Below are 21,580 nucleotides of genomic sequence, written 5' to 3'. Positions count from 1 at the left end.
AAGCTTCTGGTGGCAAAGGGTAACAACTGGCCGTGGTTAATAATGTTTTTATCGGACTCCGATAAACCTAAAGGGGGTGGGGATACGAGGAACCGTGCAACTTCACTCCAAGACATGAGGCTATCGAGACGTATAATAAATAGCAGTCAGTGCATCGCGGCTGGGGGAGCGCAGTGCGGACCCCCCCGGCCTCCGTCCCGTGCACGTTCACACTCTGTGCGGCAATGACCGTCGCCCAAAGCACCCCGGGCTCAGCCTTCCCCTTATCTCGTTTTATCTGATAGCACAACGCTCTCACCCCCAGGATCAGTAATACAGGAGGAGAGCGTGTAGGAAACCCTGTATAAAGCGGCGATAGTGCAAAATGGCAGCAGAGGAGTTGCATTTTTGCTTTGTTTCTTTTTTTTTTTTTCGGGTCTTCCCGGAGACCTTCAGCGTCTTGGGCTCTTTTCGAGATACACAGAGTAAATATAAAATGGGGAATAAAAAGAAAGCACCCCGAACTTTTTTTTTTTTTTTAAACCATCTCGCGGGGAGGAATAATACAGCAAACTCGGGATGCGTGTGGACAAAAGTCGTTGTGCGCATCTTTAAAGCGGGAGAGAACTAAAATTCGTTTTCAAGTTTCTGTAGTTGAAAGTGCAGTTCCTATTGGGAAGGGGAGAAGGGAGAAACGTCCCTGAGACAAACGCCTATTGCTAAGGATAAAACGAGGACACGGCAGCTCCTTTGGAGTCCAACGTTTAACGGAGGGTCTATAAATTAAGAGAGGAAGGCAAACGGGGAATGGGCATCGCACGGGTGGATGCGGTCGGAGCCGAAGGGGCGGCTCGGAGGGAAGCGTGTGCGGCCGGGGCTGTGCGGGGCTGTGCGGGTGGGGCTGCGGGGATCAGCGGGGAGCAGCGGCCCTCGAAGGCAGCCCCGATCGTTGTGCCGGTCCTCAGGAGGACACGGAGCTGGGAGAGGCCTCAGGTGAGGTGCAGTTGGACTGATCCGAAGCTTCACTCGCTTCCTTCGCAGACCTGGAGGCAGCAGGAGGGGCGAGACCTTCCTTTTCCCTCTTCTTCTGTTTCATTCGCCTGTTCTGGAACCAGATCTTGACTTGGGTTTCGTTGAGCTCCAGTGTAGCGGCGATTTCCACCCTCCGGGCCCGGGTGAGGTACTTGTTAAAGTGAAATTCTTTCTCCAGCTCCGTCAGCTGTTTGGTGGTGAAGTTGGTGCGAATGGTGTTAGGTTGGCCCAGCAGCCCGTATTCCGACACTTTGGCTGTAAGGAGCAAAAAAAAAACAGGGTAGAAGCAACAGAAGGAGAGCCCTATATGGGCCTGGGGGTCCCGGGGCTGTCTGATGGAAGGGGCATCCCTTGTGCTTTGTGTTGGGCCCCCACCTCTTGCGGCTTCTGAGCCACCCCTGGCTTTCCAGGGATGTAACCCGGAGGGAAATGCTGCCCCGGGATCTGCAGAGTTGCTCCTTTCTCTTGCAAACGGTCATCCCAGCTCCTTGCAAAGTGCCATGAAACTTGAACGCGCGTGGGAAGGAGTGGAAGGGGAGGGGGGATGATGGTGGGGGAGAGGAGGGAAGTTCCGGATTTAAGGAAGGTTTTAGAGAAGGATGTTGAACAATGAGGGAGGTGGAAGCCACCTTTGTGGAGGAAGCAGGAAACTGGGAGTGTTTCCTATTCTGAGCTGGACTTAAACTGCGTTGGGCCTGAGGGCAAATGAGCTCATGGACCCTCTGCCAGGTGTCCCTGAAAAATCGCTAGCTGGTTTTTCTATAGAGCTTGAAAATAAGAATAAAAACGCATCTTCCTCAGGCAAAGGAGCCCAATGACCTCGAGCAGAAACCCCGGGGAGGGCAACATTTCGTAGCAGAGCTGCAGAACGCCCTGCCCCCCTTTCCCTCCCCTCGCACTTCTCCTCAGCCCGGATGGGAACCCCCCCGCCGAGCCCTGCGCTCCCCAAACTCACCTGTCTTGGGGGGGTTCCTCTTCACTTTCATCCAATCGAAGGTCCGCGCAGCGCTGGCGTTGGGGCACGGCTCGGAGGGGCACGCGGGGTCTTTGTCCTCATTTAGGGAAGGCGAGAGGTTGCCGTAAACCCCGGGCAAGTAACCGGGCTGCTCCTGCCCGTAAAGGTGCTGTTGCTGCTGGTACTGCCCTACGGCACCGCAATAACCCTCTGGCAAGGAGCCGAGGTGGGGTCCGGTGCTGGAGGAATAACCGGCAGCCTGGAAGTACAAGCCATCCGCGTCCTGCTGGCCGAGGTAAAGCTGGTGGTGCCCGTAGCCGGGGCTGCAGTTTTGGGTTGGGTAGCCGGAACTCGGGGCAGCGGCTGCGAAGGGCACGGAGCGCCCGGAGGCGGAGGGGAAAAAGCCGGGGCTCTGCGGTGGGAGATGGGCGGCCGAACCCGCGTTGCCCCCAGCACCGAAGCGCCCTTCTCCATGAAAAGTGTCACTGGAGGGGCTACCTGAGCAAGAGGGGAAGGAAGGGGAGCTTTGCTCTAAATGGTGGTAGGCGCCCGTCCCACGGTTACAAATTGCATACTCTAAGAAGGAGTTCATCCTAGTATTGTCCATCTGCCACTGATGGAGGAGGGTCAGCCTGTTTTGGGGGGGATTCCGCCTGCCCTACAACCTTTAGATAGTATGTCAAAGCTGTAAAACTTCCTTCCATGCATCGCTGGCCCTCGAAACCCGGAGCCTTCGGTGGGGCTGGGGTGGGGGCGGGGGGCCACGTGGTCCGCCCCCAACCCAATGAGCGAGGGGCTCCTGAAGTTTGTCACATCTCTGAGCTCATCCATCAAGGAGATGACATTTACATGACAAAGGGGTTTCAATCAAACCCTGCCCATCAATCTGATAACAACACGAATACGTCAAAATCTTTCCTCAAAGACTTTAAAAGAGAGGAGGGAGGTGGGGTGCGGGGAGGTGACGAGGAAAAGGGGATTGGGGGAAGAATTAGAATGATCTACGACTGTTTTAAGTGCTAAAAAAGCTCCCGAGCGATGTGGTTAGCCAATTTCAGCAGAATTTCCCCTTCCTCAACTTAAAAAAGGTTTTCTCCGATCTTAGTTTCACCTGAAAGGAAGACAAGGGAAAAAGAGGTAGGGAGGTCTGACTGCTTCCTCCCTCCACAGCCCCAACGACAAAAGGATGCTCTTTTCTTCATTGCGAAACTTTCCCTTGAAAAGTGGCTTGAACTTATTTGGAACTTTCTGGGCTAAAAGTTCCTATGACAAATTCGCTCTACGTGCTTTAATTTCGTCACTCCGGCTTTGTGTGTAGGGCCAGTGTGGGTAAAAGCAACGTAATTAAATCTGTATTCTAATGAGGTGGTGAAATAAAGTTAGGAAGACAGAATGTCTTTTGTTGGAGAAACACCATGCCCAGCTTAGCAACTGGAGCAGAGGAGCTAAAAATCACATATGTCTCTTTACTAACCCCACAATTCTTTCTATCCATCCTTTCTCCCATGTACCTTTGCATCCACTTCTGAGAACACGAGAGATTTTTAAGGGCTGTAACCGATAGGTTTAGGGGCTGCAACTTCAAGCTCTGCTTTCCTACACTGAATCTGCTTTGACCTCTCCCTGAGCCTGTTGTGAGCCTGGAGCTTTCCTTTAGCAGAGCTCATCTGATGAGTAGGTGGAAAGGCATTGACTTCAGCCCGGCCACTCCACTGTTCAGAGAATGGAAACATAGGTAGGCAACATTTATTTACTTGTTAGCAGAGGGAAGACAAGAGCACCCAACAATATGACGCCCACAGTCATTTGTTACTTGTCAGGATATTTACTGGTTATTCAGCCTCTAGGAAGAGCCAGGAAGGCCTCCCCCCCCCCTCTTTTTTTTTCCCCTCCCTCCTTAAATCGGGCCAAAAGTTCACTTTGAAAGGCATAAACACGTTCTTTAACGCAGAGCTTTGGTGTGGCTGATGCAACCCGTTGGGATGGCATTTGTTAAGCAACTGCAATAGCATCAGCCCTCCTCCCATCTTCAAACGTCCCCGAGAGAAAAAGTGAGATTTGCACAACTGCATCTCTCGTCCTCCAATAAAAAGAAGAAGAAGAAACCATTGCCACCGCTGTGCTTCTATTTATTCATGTATTCTGCAGACTTTGCTGATGCTGAGCAATTCAAGAAGGAAATATTTGAAGTTAGAAACGTTCTCTCAAACTGGATACATTTTTATTTCCTAAAACAAGAGAAAGCGCAGAAGCTGATCGTGAAGATTCAAAGCAACTATGATGTAATTTCCTTTGTAAGAGAATACGGTTTCCAGTTTGATTCCAGAAGTTCTTTCTATATAATGTTGTGCTCGCGCTTAAATTGAATACATTCTATTTAAACGATGCTCACCACGATGATTTATGGCTGTGAAATGAAAAAAAAGGAGAAGGATATGTGTTTATTTCATCCTTGAAAGCCATTGTTTCGTATTGTTCGATAACTTTGCATCACGGTCTCACTCTGCTGATGCAATACAGGGAGATGCTCGATGTTATCACAATACAGCTGTCCTCTGGAGCTTCAAGACAGCTGTGGCCTTATAGAGGAAAAAGTTGTGCTATAAGAATCCTCTCAACGAAAACTAAGCCGGATTTTAGACCTGAAGCAGTTCCTTTTGAGGATGGGAAAATCCCATAGGATGGGATCGAAATTATAGCCATGAAATACAGCAAACCATCCGAGCCGAGTAGGGGTGAAATGTGGTCCTTGGACTCCCGAGAGCCACTCCGAATCCTGGCACAGCCCCATAGGGGCTCTGCTCCCCTAAAGTAACACGGGCTTCCCCAAAACGCACGGCTTGCAGATGCTGCGAACGCACAAATGCACCGGGAATCACTTGTCCAAGTTTTCCTCTTAGTCCTTTAGCCCTGGGACTGACAGAAAATCACCGTCGTTATTATTAGCGGGTTTAATTCCCCTTATAAAAAAGGTGTGAGACCGTTTGGCACCATCCCTTCCTAAAGCGCAGGTGAAAGAAATACCCGATTATCGGTAGCAATCCATCGCTTGGTGAACTTAACGCCGTCATTTGTTCCATTAAAACTCCCTTTATTGAAAGCTGAGAGAGGGGAGGTGGTCAAAACATCCACGTCGTGTAAGTGGAAATTCTCAGATTGCCAGAGCTCTGCCTCCTATTCCCCGAAAAGAGTTAATTAGCCGTTCATTACTGCTTCATTTTCACTCGTGTGGAGGAGGAGAGAAAGGCACCGTTCGAGTGGTGCTGCTGTCTTTCAATCAGAAGGGTTGAAACAGAACTTCTCGAGCTGGATGAGGACAGAGGGCAAGTGGGAAGGATTCAGCTCGTTGATTCCTGGGAAAAGAAACCGTGTTGTCCAGATCAGTGTTCGTCCGGTTGACGGGAGAACGAGGAAATCCCTTCTTTGGCAGCTGCTTGGCTGCCTTGCAGATGTCCTCAGCCCACAGCCCCCAATTCTGTGCGGGACTGAAGGCCTTCAGGAGCTTCTGCTACAAACCCCGGCCTTTATTTGAGAAGCAGAAAAGGAACGAGAGCATCACCAGCAGAATAATGCGGTTTTTTCCCCGGAGCTGATGATGGTTTTCATGCACGGGGTGTTGGTTGGCACATCCTGGGACAGCCCATGGGCTTCTCCCCCCAGGTGTGAGCACAGCCAGCTCTCACTGCTAACAAGGATGTGGGTTTTGATCCTCTGGAGAAAACCACGTCTTTTTGTTCCGACAAAATGAAGACTTCATCTTAAAGGGAAGCTTTTTTTGTGAGCGCTGCCTTTTAGCGGCATGGAATGAACCCACGGAGCTCGAGGCTGCAGCGCTCTGGGGGGGCTTTCGCTCTTTCTTACGAAATGCTTTGCTTGCTTTGAACTTGACACGAAGGATAAGGACCTCCTGAAGGCGCCTACGTCATTTTTCCCTTGTAAGAGAAGTGATACAGACTGCGTGTGTGAGCTGGGGGAAGTTCTGTGCAGGCAACGCAGAAATTAAGAGCTTCAAAAGGCTCCAGAGCGTTCAGAGTCTTCAGATGCTTCGCTTTCGAGTTGAATATAAATACAGTTTTCTGCGGAGAAAGTTTGTGTCTTGCATAAGAAATGCCCCTGGTGGCTCCTGGCTGTGTGATTTAAAAGTTTGTGTTCGTCCCTGACTTCGTTATCACCAAAAAGGACCCACATCGTCCAAATGATGCATAGATTGCAATCTAAAAACGGAGGGGGGGAGGGAGAAGTTCTAACAAGGAAAACTGGCTTCAAAGTTTGGGAGATCGAAGAAACGCTGAAGGAATCATTGGGATGAACTACAAGCACGGGGCTATCTCTGAGCTGAAAAATGAACGTGGGACAATTAAGATAAGAGAACAGTTCTTATCTGCCTCGCCCAGGAGAGAGCAGCACCGGGACAGGAGCCCACATAGCCGGGGGGGGGAGGGGGGGAGATATATTTTGTGTTCTCGGTCTCCTGAAACACCTATATCTGAATTTCTCCATCTGAGTGTGGCTCAACCCCATCTAATCCCACCTCTATCTACTCCAAAAGATCAAACTCCTCCTCTTTGGGTTTAGGGAACCAGTCCTGGGAATCGCATCGGCCGTGCCTATGTGGGCCCCGGGGCATAGGTGTGCGTGTTTAAATCCATCCGCCCTGCTAATGAGCTTCATTTCAGCCTTCAAGCACGGTGACAGTGAAGGGATGAGGGCTGTACCCGCTGTCCCTATGTAGAACCGTGCTGGCTACCGAACCCTTTGAGTTCTACTTTAATCTGTGCGATTTCTCAGCACTGCAGAAACTCGACCTGGAGCATCTCCTCCTGAACCCTTCCTTTAAAAACTGCCTGATTTTATGATTTTATTCACATCTTCACCAACACTAGTATTTGTCGGGCAGCATTATTAATATCATCCAGCATCATTTTATACAACATTCCACTAGCCTTGAGACCTGGACTGACCACAGCGTTTCCTAAAGAAGTTTTCTCTGGATCCGACATTCACTTTCCCTATCGTGGTACGTAGATAGGGGGGGAAATAGCAGGTAAAGCTGTGATGGATGCGAGATTGCCAAGACGATGAGGAGTTCCTCTCTCTCACCTCCTTTCGTTGGTAGGGACGGAGCATTGGGGATGCTGGAAAAGCATCCCCCAGTCAGTAGGGGGATGCTGGAAAAGTCTGTTATTCCTGTGGGAAAACAGTCACTGTGGGGATATTCCCAGAAAAGAGGAGTCTGGCATCAGCAACTCAAGATGGAGCTGGGAGTGATTCCCACACAGAAGTTAACTTTTAGAGTTTCTGCTCCTGCCACTCTTTCCTGCACAGAAGGTTTTCCACCTTGAGCTTTCCCATGGCTCTAATGGCTTAATTCAGCATCTTCAAGGCCTCAAGTAGCTCTTTAGCAAACACATCCCCAGACTAGCCCAGCGCAAGATAAATATTACTTTAGCATCCCTACAACACGTGCGAGCACATCTCATTTGCATATTTCGAGCTTAATAATCGTGAGGCAATTGCAGTGTTTTGACAACGATCAAGAGCTGAATACGCTTAATATGCTTAATGTATGCCCTCCAGTTGCACGGAACAGAAGGGCAGGGTTGCAAATATGCATTCCCCATTTGTTTGACATTTTGAAGAAGGTAAAGAATGGCTGAACTAATGGCGAAATCTTACAGTCATTCAATAATTTAGATTTTATTGAATATTCCCCTTCTTTCCTCCGACATTTCAGTCTTGCTAATTAGGACAAATAAGAAGGGCCCTGCTGTTAGCAAGGATAATAACTGGCGAGGTTCCATTTATTAAGTCACTTTCCGTGGGTGTAGAATTGATCTGTGGCTGTGACTGGCATGCTTTCCAGACCTGCAGCAACTTTGTGAAGTCATTACGATCTGCAGAAGGCCCCTCGTTAGAGATTTGTATTGATAAGGTGTCAGGGTTTGTTCGGTGGGTTCGTGGGACCCCTCTCCCTCCCCCCCACGCCCCACTCCATCCCACCCTGCGTGGACATTACGGGGAAGGCCGTCCCCTCGCAGTCCCTAAAGGGCATCCCGGAGGGGAAGGTGTTGGTCCTGCTGTCCCCTCCCCTTCTCCTTTCGCTTCCCCTCCTCCCTTCCACACGGGAAGGGCGGCTGCTCTCGTGGAAATCCGCTGCGAAATTGATTCGCCAAATGATAGATGTGTGCGTGCGTGTGTGTGCGTGTTTATGGCGAACGAGGAGCTCCCTTCTCTTGGGAGGTTTCGTGGGATGCGCAAACACACGAGGCAAAATAAAGCACGGTGGAGCGGCTCCTGCCCTGGGGCCGGAGCGGGGGCTGAGCGGGGCTCTCGGAGGGGCCGAGGGACCATCTGATGGTCGGCCCTTTCCTCCCTTCAACAAGCCTGTATTCAAGGCTGTGGGAGGCGGGGGAGGAGAGAGGGGAAATATGTAAAGCGCTGGAACAAATGGCGCTTTGATAGACAACGTCTGGCAGTGCCAACGCTGCCGCTGAGTATGTTCCAGAAGCTGGAGATATTAAATAAACTTAAAGATAATGAATAGCCTTCTGTAAGGCTGCGATCTTCCCACCCCCCCAACTCTGAACCCCCCCCCTCCCCCCTCCTCGTGGCTCCGGATCGCGGTGCGGGGGCTGGGACGGCATCGGGCATTGCTCTTTGTTATGGGAGGATGCTCAGTAACGTTCGCTTGCATGTTTTAATTGCGGTCTACTTCGATTTTCAGTATAAACATACACCATCCCGGAGAGAGGTGTTAGCAGGATGGAAACGTCCGCTCGTTCGGTTGGGAAAGAAGGGTAGAGATGTCGGATAGAAACGAAGAGGCGGCCTTCAAACCAACCTCCCTTTGTTCCGACGGGAAGCGATCATCCAGCATTTCGAACAGCAATTTCGCAAACATCTGTCGAGGGCGGTTTTTTTTTTTATTTTTTTCCTTTCTTTCTTTCGTTTTATTCCTTTCCATCGCTGTTGGAAACAAGCCTGGCTGTGATGCTCTTCATACGAATTAAAACACGGAGGGGAGCACACGAGTTTCCCATATCCTTAAAGAGGGGGTGAGGGGGGGTGACAGCATCCGACCCAACCCTCTACGGCCCCCAGCGGTACAGCAAACGGTCGAGCCCCGCTGCTCCGCTCAGCTCCGGCCGCCCCAGAGCCGCCCCTCCATCCCCCCCCCATTCCCCCCCCCTTGGTTCTCCTCTCTGTTTTCCCATCGTTCCGACACGGCCGCCGAATTTCTGCCGTATGCGAGGAAACACCGGTGACTTAGCAAAGACGTAATATGATTTATTTTGGGTGTCACCGCGATTGATTCCTGCGCTGACCCCTTTTCATTCATAAGCCTCCCCCACCCCCTCTGCCTCGCCCTCCCTCCTTGATATATGAGTTTTGTGTTTAAAATTGCACGTTGAGAGAAAGCTTTCGGAAAGAGAGCTGCGAACCGGGAGAGAGCAGCAGCACAAATCGTTGTGGATGGAGACAACAGATTTACCAGGCCGGGCTACATCAATGGGGTTTGGTTTTTCGTGGAGGAAAGGAGAGGAAAAAAAAGAAAGAAAAAGAAAGGAAGGAAAAAGAAAGGAAAAAGAAAGGGAAAAAAAAAAAGAAAGGAAAGGAAGAAAAGGGAAAAAAAAAAAAAGGAAAAAAAAAAAAAGAAAGGGAAGAAAAATAAAGGAAAGAAAAAGAAAGGCCTCTTTCTGGCTCATCTCTTCCCCCTCTATAACATTTTTGTGTTGATCAAAATGCTGTCACCCACATTTTGTACCCATCCGAAACCCTTTACGGCGTTTCCTTCTTTATTTTTTGCCTGACCAGGACGTTGATAACGCCGATAATCTCCTCTCGTCGGCATTTGCTGCTGCAGAGCTGGGAGAGCCGTGGGATGCGGGAACGGAATGTGCGGGGGCTGCGCTCGCTGCCTTTGTGCCCCGCACCCACTGACAAAAACCCAACGGGAATCATTGGAAACCAACGCCCCTCTTCGATTCCTTTCCCCAAATCGCCACAATGATAATAATAATAAATTATTATTATTATTGTTATGAACGGCGCTGAAAGAAAACGCGAGCTCCGACTCGCGAAGCTTGTTGGCTGCGACGATTCCCTTTGTCTTTCCTCTTTCAATGCACACCAACAGACATCAAATTGCTGCAGATCAGGGAAGGAGATTGATTCAGGCCAAGCAACCATTTCAAACGAAACACTCAGCAACGCGCTTCCCTCGCTTTTATAAAGGCATTTATTTCCTCTATGAAAATAATGTACAATAAATAATTTGCCATTTGCTATTAAAGGATTTGAATAAATAATCTACATCTAAAACTTAAAAAGGAGGAACGAAAATTCCTCTGTTTTTTTTTTTTTTTTCTTTTTTTTTCTCATTATTATTTCCTTAAGAAATCTAAAAGTCTCATTCTGATTCCTGAGAAAGCTTGAAGGGTTCACAATTGTTTTCTCTCGAGGGCGGTCATCTCTGATGCGCATGGAAACTATTGGGTGCTTCCTTTAAAATAAATAAGGAAAAAAAGCCTATCATTTAGCACCTAATTTATATTTTCAATTTAAAAAGCTCTTTTATATGAGCCTTCTAAAATAAATACTGCGGCAGCGATTCGGGTCCCTCAAAGTGAAGAGCTTTAAAATGTCCGATTGGTGATTGAATGGGGGATGATTTGGGTTTGTTTTTAGGGTGAGCCCCTCTCGTTCGAAGAGCTGAAGCATCTCGGGGTGGGGCAGAAAGGGACAAAAAAAAAAAAACAAAAAAAAACCAGATAGAGACAAATGAGAACCGCTATTGGAAATTGAAGTGTTGCAGATCTATAGTACAAAGTGCGCTGGTAAAAAAGTCCAGATCTTCCTCCGAGAAATGGAGGGGGCTCTCTAAGGAATCCTGAAGAGCGGGGGAAAGCTGCAAACAAGATTCTGCCGAAAGGATGCTGAGTTCCGGCAACCAAGGCGAACCCTGGCTCTCGGGAAAGCCGAGATCCGAGGGGGGGGGGCCGGGCCGATCGGTGCCCCGAGGGCTGCGGGGCTGCTCGGGTTGCGCACCCCGGTACGGCCCCGGGCACGACCCCAACAAGGGGTTTTCCTCGGCCTCATCCGTAGTTTCGCTGCCTTCATCCAGGCCGTGGTAGGCGATGTCCCCGTCGGGGGGATCTTTGTATTGTGTTTGCCTTTTGTGCTTCATCCTGCGGTTCTGGAACCATACTTTAACTTGTCGTTCGGTTAGATCGAGTAAAGCAGCAATTTCTACCCGACGGGGCCTGCAGAGGTATTTGTTGAAGTGGAATTCTTTCTCTAACTCCAGGAGCTGAGTATTGGTGTAAGCTGTCCGGAGCCGCCTAGAACCGCTGCTGTCTGCCAACCCCTGCGTGTCTTAAACACACAAAACCTCACATTGCGGGGAGGGAGCGGGGTCGGGGAGAGGATGGAAGGGATGGAGACGCCCCCCCCCCCCTCACCACGGGTAGAGCGCAGCGTGCCCCCACGGTACCCATAGGGGGGAGGTGTGGTTGGGGAGCCGCTACGAAAGAAAATAAATGTTTAATTGCTCTCTTCCAACGGGATAAGGGTTGGAAATCGCCTTCTTGTAGCCTTGTCCCAAGGAGGAGAAAGGATTTTGCTCCCTGACCTCTCCCTTCAGACACCTTCCTTCCCTGCCTTCTTTTCAGATACGGGGAATTTCGACCCTTTCCTTCCCTTTTTCTTCTTTTTTTTTTTAATTTTTTTTTTCTTACCGTTTTAAAGCTAGTAGATAAGGACTGACTCTGCGGAGCTTTGATTTCATTATTCCTGCCTTATCTGATCAATGAGCTCTGATATCCGCCCTTCTGCCTGAACATTCTTTTACCTGAACGGTGGTGCTACAAAAATACCCAAGCAGAGAATTGCGCCTCGAACATTTTGTCCCGGGGGAAGGAGGATCCCTGGCCGGGTCTGCCGAGCTCTCTATCCAAAGGGAGCCTCGGAGGGAAGACATTCATTTATCCGAGGGTTGGGGGGGGGGGTTGGGTGTTCCTATCTATGCGTTCGTTTATTTTTGCAATAGGGATCTGGCTCTTCCCACTGCCTTGGATGCTCGGGGAGTTCGCTCTCCTGCCTCCTCATCTTGCCCGCAGCAATCCCCTCGTTACCCACCCGTCTTTCTTTTCCCTTTCCGCTCTTCTTTCGTTCGATTTTTTTTTTATTTTTTTATTTTTTTCCTTTTTTAATTCCCCCTGTAGGTTGTAAAAGAATTCGAGGTTGGCAGGGGAAGTCAAGAAAATGGAGCCGTGGCTCAGCTGCCAAATCCTCCCTCTGTAGCTAATAAAAAACCCGGCTTCCCCGGAAATCTCTCCCTCTTCGCTTTCGCAGAAGTTGCAGCAAATTGCTCTTTTATTTGCAGGGGGGGAGGAGGCAGTATAAATCCCCCCCCCCCCCTCCTCTTCCCCCCCTTTCATACCCCCCCTTCCCCGGCTGTGTACATTGCTGCGGTGTATTTTATTGCGTGACACAGTTTGGGAGAGGTGAGGGGCAAAGTCTGCTGGGGGGGGAGGGGGGGAATAGGGCTGCTGGTGGGACGGGGATTGTTTATAATTCGGATCCTCTCCGATTTCAGCCAACACCCCCTCAGCCCCTCATTATACGAACCTGCAGGAGATCCTGCGGCGGGGATCGGCACCGAGGAAGATGATGGGGGGAAAGAAGATGAAGACGAGGATGGAGCCTGGGTGGATTTCTTGGACGATTTCTTCTCTTTCATCCAGGGGAATTCCGCTGCCAATGGGCCGGGCTGTGCCGGAGGCTGAGGCTGGAGCAGGCCATGGGATGCTCTTTTTTGGCTCCTCGGTCTTGCCTGGTTGCTGGAACAAGGATTCAGGCTGAGGACGGTTTGCTCAAAAGGAGGAGGAATTAATGTCGAGTCCTTGATTGATGAAGTTTGAAATGTCTCCAGGACAGCGGGAAGAGACGTCAGGCACTCTGCGAGCGAAGGCTGGCTATTTATAAACCCGATCTCCCTCTCAAATTCAAAATTCATGGCTTTTCCAGGGCCCAGGGTTTAAAAAGCGGGAGGGGGGGAGGAAGGAGGAGGGGAAGAGAGGAAGAAATCTAAGGGCCTCAGTCTTTATGGCAGTGATGATGATGGTTCTCGGGCTTTTTATAATTGTTATATTGCTGATAATACAGGCGTATGGGGACCTTGCTCTATTAAACTCGAGACTGGGGCGAAATTGCAGCCAATTCCTGGTCACGTGGCCACCCCTGGCCAATGGCAGGCGGGGCCTGGTGGCAAACAGAAAGCATTATTTTCTTTAATTGATTAAAAAAAAAAAAAAAAAAAAAAAAGGCGAGAGAGAAAATCCTCAGGAAAGGATCCTTGCCATCGCTCCTCAGCAAGCAGAAAACTGCAGGGCGGTTCGGTGGGGCCAGCAGGCAGGGAAATGCTGGCTGGAGCTGCTGGGTGCTTCCTAGCACTGCCTGGGGCTGCTGGGTGCTGTTTGGTGCTGTTTGATGCTGCTCAGTTCTGCCTGCACTGCTGGGTGCTGTTTGGTGCTGCATGGTGCTGCTTGATGCTGCCTGAGCTGCTGGGTGCTGCTCAGTTCTGCACGCACTTCTGGGTGCTGTGTGGTTCTGTTTAGTATTTCTTGCACTTCTTGGTGCTGCTCGGTGCTGCCTGCACTGCTGGGTGCTCCAAGGTGCTATATGGTGCTGCCTGCACAGCCTGGTGCTGCTCAGTTCTGCCTGCATTGCTAGGGTGCTGCTGGGTGCTGCATGCACTGCTGGGTGCTGCTGGGTGCTCCATGCCTTGCTTGGTGCTGCGTGGTGCTGCATGCATTTCTGGGTGCTGCTCATTTCTACCTGCACTGCTGGATGCTGCTCTGTTCTGTTTGCACTGCTGGGTGCTCCAAGGTGCTGCATGCATTGCTGGGTGCTGCTGGGTGCTGCATGCCTTGCTTGGTGCTGCGTGGTGCTGCATGCATTTCTGGGTGCTGCTCATTTCTACTTGCACTGCTGGATGCTTCTCTGTTCTGTTTGCACTGCTGGGTGCTGCATGGTGCTGCATGCACTGTTGGGTGCTGCTGGGTGTTGCATGCACTGCAGGGTGCTGCATGCACTGCTGGATGCTGCTCTGTTCTGTTTGCACTGCTGGGTGCTCCTGGGTGCTGCATTCCTTGCTAGGTGCTCCATGGTGCTGCATGCATTTCTGGGTGCTGCTCATTTCTACCTGCACTGCTGGATGCTGCTCTTTTCTGTTTGCACTGCTGGGTGCTGCTCATTTCTACCTGCATTGCTGGGTGCTGCTCGGTACTTGGCAGCACTGCCTGGTGCTGCGTGGTGCTTTCTGGCCCTGCCAGCTCTGCCCAGCTCTGCCTTTGCCGTTTGCTCATCTCCACAAAGTTCGCACCCCCCAGGGGGATGCAGGCGTGGGAAAAGCGGCTCCGCCAGCCCGAATTGCCCGCATGCAGACGGGAAGAAAGCGGCCCGAACCGCAGGCGAGCTGCCTGGGGGTATTTGAATGCCATAAATACATCGCCGAGCTTGAGAAGTTCTGATCAGCAGGAAGGTCTGTCTGAACCCGGCTATGAGGCACTTAGGAAATCAAGTGAGCTTTCAAGTCAAGTAGAGTCAGGTCGGCCCGATTTAGCTCCTTAAACGACTTGTAAAGAAGCAGCGTAATCCTTCTGCTTCTAAAGCGACACTTAATGGACCCTTGGCACTTTCCTTAAAGGCCAAACGTTTTTTTAAGGTCATGGATATCTCTGAAATCGCATTTCTTTCCTTCCCATCTTAGATTTCTCTCCTCCCTCCCCGTTTCCCCTTGCCAATAAACGGCTCCACTTCCAGAGTTTACCAAATAAATAAAGCGAAAAGTCACTTCCCAGGAAGATTCTTTCTTTTAAAGTGGCCGAAATCCACACAACCAGTTAAGAAGAAACAATCAATCTTTTTCTTTCTTTTTCTTTCTTCTTCTTTTTCTTTTTTCTTTTTTTTTTCTCGAATGAATTTGACAGCTCAGCCCGGCGCACTCAGCAAAGAATTTTGGCTTTGGCAAAGGAGTCACTCAATGCAAAATAAAGAACCAAAAAAAAGAAAAAAAGTTTAACCCAGGTGTCTGAATTCGGGAAGTGTAGAATGTAACCATTTCTTGGGGTGGAAGGATGGGTAGTAAAAAAAATAAGTTATCTGCTGCAAAATGGAAGCTGGGATGGTTCGTATGTGTTTGTTCAAGCTCCACTTCTCCCATTTTTTGCAGTAGGCGAGGACTGGCAGGCTGCATTCACACGGGGAGAAGCCTAGAAACTTTTGTCACTTCAAGCATCCGTGTGGGTGGGGAGGGAATCAGAGGACCACATAATAATGAAGCTGAACCAAGCGATCCAAGCTTAGTTTGGCAAAGGGGTAAAATCAAATTAAAGAATGATACGAATACAAAACGAGGTTCGATTGAAGGCTTTGGGGGTTTAGGAGGGTTTCCTTCAATGTTTGAAGTTCGTCTATGCGCTCATGGAAACAAACGTAAATCTCATCAGATCGGGGCAGAAGTACGAATTCAGAGTTTGATTTGGGATCGTTTCTTATTGATTTGGATGGAAATGCATGTGGAGGAATTGGGTTTTGTCATTGAGAGCGGTTCTCTGCGGTGCAGCCAAAGAGTTGGGGATGCAAAAGGAAACTCTTTCCCAGCCGTCCTCAGCTGATTCCGCTGCTTTTGCTGACACCAAAGCTGCAAAATAAAACAAAACAAGAGAACGGCATCTCTTGAGGAAAGAGCCGTCTCTTTTCCCACGAGCTCCGAAGAAAATAATGTGAGCTCTCGGGGGGGAGGGCATACATAACCTGATGGGAAGGGATTCCCACGGCTCGGGGGCGGTTGGGAGATGCGATCACTGCTCCCCTCTTAGAACGGCCCAAACGGAACGTGAAGATGCGGAGATTTGCAGGAGTCCGTGAAGAAGCGGGAGGAAAAAGCAAAAGCGCTTCCTTGCCCCGAGCATCGCCTTGAGTTCTCCTTAAGGATCCTTAACTCGATGCTGGGGAACCCTGATACAAAACCCTATTGGGTTGTGGGATCGAGAAAATGGTATTCAGCAAACGAGGGGGGTGGGGGGGGGGAGAAGCCACTGCCTGAGCCTTTTATTTATCCCGATCCCGATCAGCGCTTGCACGCTTTTATGCTTCTAAATTATAGTATCCTCGAATGGTAAATTGCTCTCTGCATGGATGGGCAGAACCGAGAACAGGTCTTGGGAGAAAAACAAGCCCTGTCTTTCTTTTATACCGCTATTTATTATTGCGCGAAGGTTATAATTATTAACCTGGAACTTCATTTATTAAGCGAGATCGGAGAGAGAGAGGAAGAAACAAGAGATCGTTTCTCATGGAAATCTCTCTCCTCTCCACAATTTCACTTGGGGAGGGGGGTTGGGGTTATTCAGACACCCACGGCTGCTCCTGAGTGTGCAAACCTGTGTGCAAAACCACGGGCAGGGCACACACTCACATTTACACACACTCACAGCGGTTAAGTCCTGCCCAGCCTTTCCCTCCCTCCATATCCCCCAACGTCGGAGCATCTCCAGTCTGACATCAGCTCCCCCCACCCTACTTTCCAGAGCCATAAAACTTATATTACTGTCCGAACCAGCCCGTAAACCGTTGACAATTTCTCCTCGCTGCTTTCATATAAGTTTTTTCTTAAGGCTTTGGAGCATAAAAACCCGAATTTTGAGCTGTGTGATCCTCGCTGCTGCCAAGGGCTGCTCCCCCCATTGCTGGATCCTACAGCGCAGCCCTTCACAGCAGCTTTCTTTCTCTTAATGACAATTTCCAGCGTGCTTGCATGAAGATACTCGTGTTGGTGCTTGTGCACGCGTGACCGTCCCCATACGCGTGCATGGATGCGTGTGCACGCACCGCAAATCCCGTTTAAAATCCCTGCGTGGAAACTCGGGCCCTTTCCTTTTATTAGTAATAATATTTTGTGCGTGATTAATCATTTTCCTTTGTTTTCATTTACGGCCCAATGGCGGCCCGGCCTCGGCGCCACGTGACCCCGCTTTGTGACCGCGGGTGCGGGGGGGGCGCGGAGCGGGGCGGCCCCAAATCTCGGCCTTTGCGAACGGCGTGGGCCGCTCCGCTCCCCGGCCTGGACTGCAGCGCTTTCGTTTCTCTCCTTCCTTCCTTTCTTTCTTTCTTTTTGTTTCTTTTTCCTTTTCTTTTCCTTTCCCTTTTTTTCTTTTTCCTCCCCTTTTAATTTTTTTCTTTTTCCTTTCCTTTTTTTTTTCTTTTTCCTTTTCCTTCTCCTTTTTCTTTTCCTTTCCTTTTTTCCCTTTCTTTTTTTTTCTTTTTTTTTCTTTTTTTCCTTTTTTCCTTTTTTTCTCGTTTTTCCTTTTTCTTATTTTCCTTCTTGTTCTTTTTTTTCTTTTTCTTTTTCTTTTTCTTTTTCTTTTTCTTTTTCTTTTTCTTTTTCTTTTTCTTTTTCTTTTTCTTTTTCTTTTTCTTTTTCTTTTTCTTTTTCTTTTTCTTTTTCTTTTTCTTTTTCTTTTTCTTTTTCTTTTTCTTTTTCTTTTTCTTTTTCTTTTTCTTTTTCTTTTTCTTTTTCTTTTTCTTTTTCCCTTTTCTTTTTTCCTTTTTCTATTTCTTTTTTCGTTTTTCTTTTTTCCTTTTTCTTTTTTCTTTTTCTTTTTCTTTTTTTCTTTTTCTTTTTTCTCTTTTTCTTTTTTTCTCTTCCTTTTCCTTTTTCTTTTCCTTTCCTTTTTCCCTTTCTTTTTTTTCCTTTTTTCCTTTTTTTCTCTTTTTTCCTTTTTCTTATTTTCCTTCTTTTTCTTTTTTTCTTTTTTCTTTTTTCTCTTCCTTTTCATTTTTCATTTTTCTTTCTTTTTTTCTTTTTTCTTTTTTTTTCTTTTCCTTCTTTTTCTTTTTCTTTCTTTTTCTTTTTCTTTTTCTTTTTCTTTTTTCTTTTTCTTTTCCTTTTTCTTTTCCTTTTTCTTTTCTTTTTCTTTTTCTTTTTCTTTTTCTTTTTCTTTTTCTTTTTCTTTTTCTTTTTCTTTTTCTTTTTCTTTTTCTTTTTCTTTTTCTTTTTCTTTTTCTTTTTCTTTTTCTTTTTCTTTTTCTTTTTCTTTTTCTTTTTCTGTTTCTGTTTCTTTTTCTTTTTTCTGTTTCTGTTTTCTCTTTCTCTTTCTGTTTTCTCTTTCTCTTTTTCTTCTTCATCTTCTTCTTCCTTTTCCCTTTTTTCTGCTCCCCTTTTTCTTCTTTTTTACCTTTTTCCTTTTTTTTCCCCTTTTCCCTTTTTCCTTATATCTTTTCTTCCCTCTTTCCCCTTTTTCCCTGTTTCCTTTTTTTTTCCTTTTCCCTGTTTCCTTTTTCCTTTTCCTTCTCCTTTATCCTTTATCCCTTTCCTCTTCCTGCTTTTAAATCCAACCGCTAGGACGAGATGAAATTGATAACAGAAAGTTTATTCAAGAATTGTTCAACAGACAACCCTTAAGCAAGGAAATAAAATAACTACTATAAGAACAAAGAAAGATCTCCAAAGAGGAGGGGCAAGATGGGAGGGAGGGATTAGCTATAGTTCTTCTAATTCAGGACTATACAATTACAGTCTGGTTCTGCTCTCATGCCTCCAGTAGAACTAATTACATTATTCATAAGTACGAAGGTAACATAAAACTACTCGTCTTTCTAAATTACAGTAACTAAAATAAGCTTGTTGTACAATGACAAGGAAACACAACGTCCTTTATAACAAGTAAATACTAAAAAAGTACAATTTGATTCTTTTTTTTTTTGTTGCTGCTGTTGTTGTTCCTCATATAAATACATAATATCGGGGATAAATAATACAAAAAGGAAAATATTTTAAACTGGCTATAACCAATAAATATATATGAATGTTCACCAGAACACACACCTATTGAAGGACGTCTCGACTGAGTTCAATGAACGCCCTTCAAAGTTGTTTTTATACCCATTATATGTAAACTCTAAGTGCAACAAAGATGTCCAAACAATAAAGCATTAGCAAATCCTAGAGATCCATTCACTTCTGCTTCCATTGGAGGACATTCCATTTGTTCAAATATACCCTGTTTTCACGTAAGGTCAAGAGAAGAGGAGGAAAGAAGCATAGGACTTCTAAGTCTTAAGATTGCTTTTCTATTAATGAACCCTAAGGAAGAAGAAAAAAAAAAAAAAAACCACCCAAAAAACAAAAACCCTGGTATCATCAAATGCAAACTTCACATCATCTGTGGCAAAGGTGGAAAAATATTCAGACCTGTCAACATTTTCTTCCTCTCTTTGGGCTGCCGTTCCTGTTGGTGGGGTTTTAGGCAATTGAGAAACACTTTTCCTAAATCTTTTTGCAATTCTTACGCCTCTCTCATTTTCTTTTCTATTTTTAATTATTATTTTTGAGAAGGGAGGCGTGGAAGGGAGGGGAAGAGCGTGGATCCCACGTGTTGGCAGGTGTGTATATTTGCCTTTTGTGTGGGGATTGGTGGGAATTAACTCAGAGAAGAAGGATGCCCTGCCTCTGGAGGCTGGGGAGGAAAGCACAAAGCTCTTGAGGACTGAAGTGGAGGGCAGATTTCTCGTGCATCCCTTGGGCTAACCTGTGTAGCCAGGTGTAGATGCAGAGGCACCAACTGTAAAGGTTTGGTTGGCCATCTGCTTTCCATTGACCAAGAATTATCAGTGATAATCTGCCCCGGGTTTGGAAATTAAGGGTGTTGCTGCTAAAAACCTGTTAGGTTCCCATAAAACTTCCCCAAAGCCACTTCAGAAACATTTGTGTTGACACACAGGAGGTAAATCTTTTCAGAGAGAGAAATGCTTTAGACATTAAATACCAAAACCCTTGGAAACTGTGCCAAACAGAACCCGGAAATAACACTGGCAAACTCAACATCTTGGTAGAACTTGCCTAAGTGAAGAAAGGAAGAAAACACCTCAACACAAATGTTTCTGAAGGTCGTCCTGCCCCGTGCCCCCTCCAACTCATGCGTTGGTTGCCATCCAGTTCACTCCAACCCATCCCTGCTCCCGATCACAGGTGGGTCAGCTTGGGGGCCTCCTGGATTCTGCCCTGAGAAGATGCGTGGTGCGAGGAAAGGTCTGTGTAGGTGGGATGGGGCTCGCATGGTCCGTGGTGTTGGCTTGGAGGCATCTGCTGGGGCCCGTTGTAGTCCATGTTGGCCGCCTGGTGATGTGGGAGGTGATTGAGGCCATAAAGGGATGGGCCAGAGGTGGGCAGAGAGTCCACGTAGTTACCTCCAACGTAGACGGGACTTCCCTGCATGCTTGGAGTCCCGTAGGTCACCCCATTCCCTTGTAACACATGGGGGTCGTACTCGGGGGCCGTGTTGGTGTACTTCTGTTGGGAGGGGCAGCCTTTGATGGGGTTTTGGTAGTTAGTTGACATGGCATAGGCATTTTGGTGGGGCTTATTGAAGGAAGGTGGGGAAGGGGCATCATAGTTACTGCTCATGGTGTGCAAGGCGTTCATAAACCCGGCGGAGGATTGCATGGGTTGGGGGGGGCTGCCGGTAGGAGAAGGCCCTCCAGAGGAAGATCCCATCCCTTTTGACTTCTGATCTTTCTTATACTTCATCCTCCTGTTTTGGAACCAGATTTTGATCTGCCTCTCACTGAGGTTCAGCAGGTTGGCCATCTCCACGCGTCGGGGCCGGCAAAGGTAGCGATTGAAATGGAATTCCTTCTCCAGCTCCACCAGCTGAGCACTGGTGTAAGCTGTGCGGGCTCTCTTGGAGGCCGAGGAGCCTGGAGGGCTTTTCTCGCCGCTGCAGGTTTCTGCTGGCCGTGAAATGAAATAAAAGATAATTACTTACATGCAGAAATTGAATGCATCGTTTCTTAATAAATCCTGGAACAGGCACGAGAGCTCGACCCCCCTCCCCCCGTTCCTCACCCCTTTGCATTAGCCTGCACTCCATAATCATGTCATTTATTAAGAGTTCTGTTCTCCAAAGCTGCCCCTGGTTTATGAAAATTTGATCATGTCATGTAGAAAAGGATTCCAGGGCCATTTATTTAGGAGTCGATTATTTTCAACAGATAATTTTGAGAAAATAATCTTTGGCAGGGGGGCAGCGACTGTGAAGCCAATTAATATTAACGTGGGGCAGTGTTGGAAGGTACTTTGTTTGCAGAAGTATGAAGACACACGCATGCACGTCTTGTTTGTGCCTCGTATTTGTGTAACAGAACTAGTTGCACACACACTGTTAAGTGCCAGATTCTATTTATGCTGATATTTTTGTACTATAAGCACTTGCAAAACGGATATGTGATATTAACACAGTGAAGTGTGTGCTGCAAAGTTTATCCAAATGCATTTGTCACAAAGGTGCCATTTCCACACTGATCTTTTTTTTTTTTTTTTTTCTTGATTGCATTAGAGATGCGTGCATGCAAAAATATCCACCAATTTATGCATATGCTCCCTATGTGCACACATACACCGTGTTCACTGCCGTGTCTGAGGCAGGGGGAAGGAGGAGAACAAGCACTCAGCTTCAGCATCACTGGGTAATTGGTGGGTGTACATTTTGGGCTGTGTGTATCTGCATAGTCAGGCAGTGGCCCTATTCAGCTGCCTGGTTGTACCTCCCT

At 47.8% G+C, this 21,580-nt stretch overlaps 3 protein-coding genes and 2 long non-coding RNA genes across 17 annotated transcripts in view; 2 read left to right on the top strand and 3 right to left on the bottom strand.

Annotated features, from left to right (window-relative positions):
* Window positions 1-940: 940 nt before the first annotated feature.
* Window positions 941-2,655, bottom strand: HOXB1 (homeobox B1). The gene is made up of 2 exons (XM_031600792.2): window positions 1,967-2,655; window positions 941-1,266 (listed from the first exon to the last, which is right to left on the bottom strand). Exons 1-2 carry the CDS (start codon window positions 2,571-2,573, stop codon window positions 941-943), a joined length of 933 nt encoding a protein of 310 aa, XP_031456652.1. The 5' UTR covers window positions 2,574-2,655.
* LOC149914981 (uncharacterized) lies at window positions 1,042-9,072 on the top strand. Its single transcript, XR_016459990.1, has 2 exons — window positions 1,042-1,154; window positions 8,691-9,072. It is a non-coding gene; the product is annotated as an uncharacterized LOC149914981 (long non-coding RNA).
* A 371-nt stretch (window positions 9,073-9,443) lies between these two features.
* HOXB2 (homeobox B2) lies at window positions 9,444-12,986 on the bottom strand. Its single transcript, XM_031600785.2, has 2 exons — window positions 12,596-12,986; window positions 9,444-11,341 (listed from the first exon to the last, which is right to left on the bottom strand). The coding sequence occupies exons 1-2, from the start codon at window positions 12,981-12,983 to the stop codon at window positions 10,758-10,760; spliced, it is 972 nt and encodes a 323-aa protein (XP_031456645.2). The 5' UTR covers window positions 12,984-12,986; the 3' UTR covers window positions 9,444-10,757.
* LOC149914980 (uncharacterized) lies at window positions 12,395-14,976 on the top strand. The gene is made up of 3 exons (XR_016459988.1): window positions 12,395-12,471; window positions 12,564-13,641; window positions 13,856-14,976. It is a non-coding gene; the product is annotated as an uncharacterized LOC149914980 (long non-coding RNA).
* Window positions 14,977-18,143: 3,167 nt separating this feature from the next.
* The window catches only part of HOXB3 (homeobox B3), a 60,976-nt gene continuing 57,539 nt past the window's right edge, over window positions 18,144-21,580 (bottom strand). For 12 of the 13 annotated variants that reach the window (XM_090125244.1, XM_090125240.1, XM_090125243.1 and 9 more), the window contains one exon: window positions 18,144-20,761. In XM_090125244.1, the coding sequence (XP_089981370.1) occupies window positions 19,995-20,761 (767 nt within the window). In that variant the 3' untranslated portion in view covers window positions 18,144-19,994. The remainder of the gene's footprint in view (window positions 20,762-21,580) is intronic. The other variant, XM_090125250.1, reaches the window with a different exon arrangement.

The sequence above is a fragment of the Phasianus colchicus genome, chromosome 26 (genome assembly GCF_987193195.1).
Source record: "Phasianus colchicus chromosome 26, bPhaCol1.hap1.1, whole genome shotgun sequence".
Classification (NCBI taxonomy): Eukaryota; Metazoa; Chordata; class Aves; order Galliformes; family Phasianidae; genus Phasianus; species Phasianus colchicus.
The sequence above is the reverse complement of the archived record's forward strand: the minus strand, read 5'-3'. Positions and strand labels throughout refer to the sequence as shown.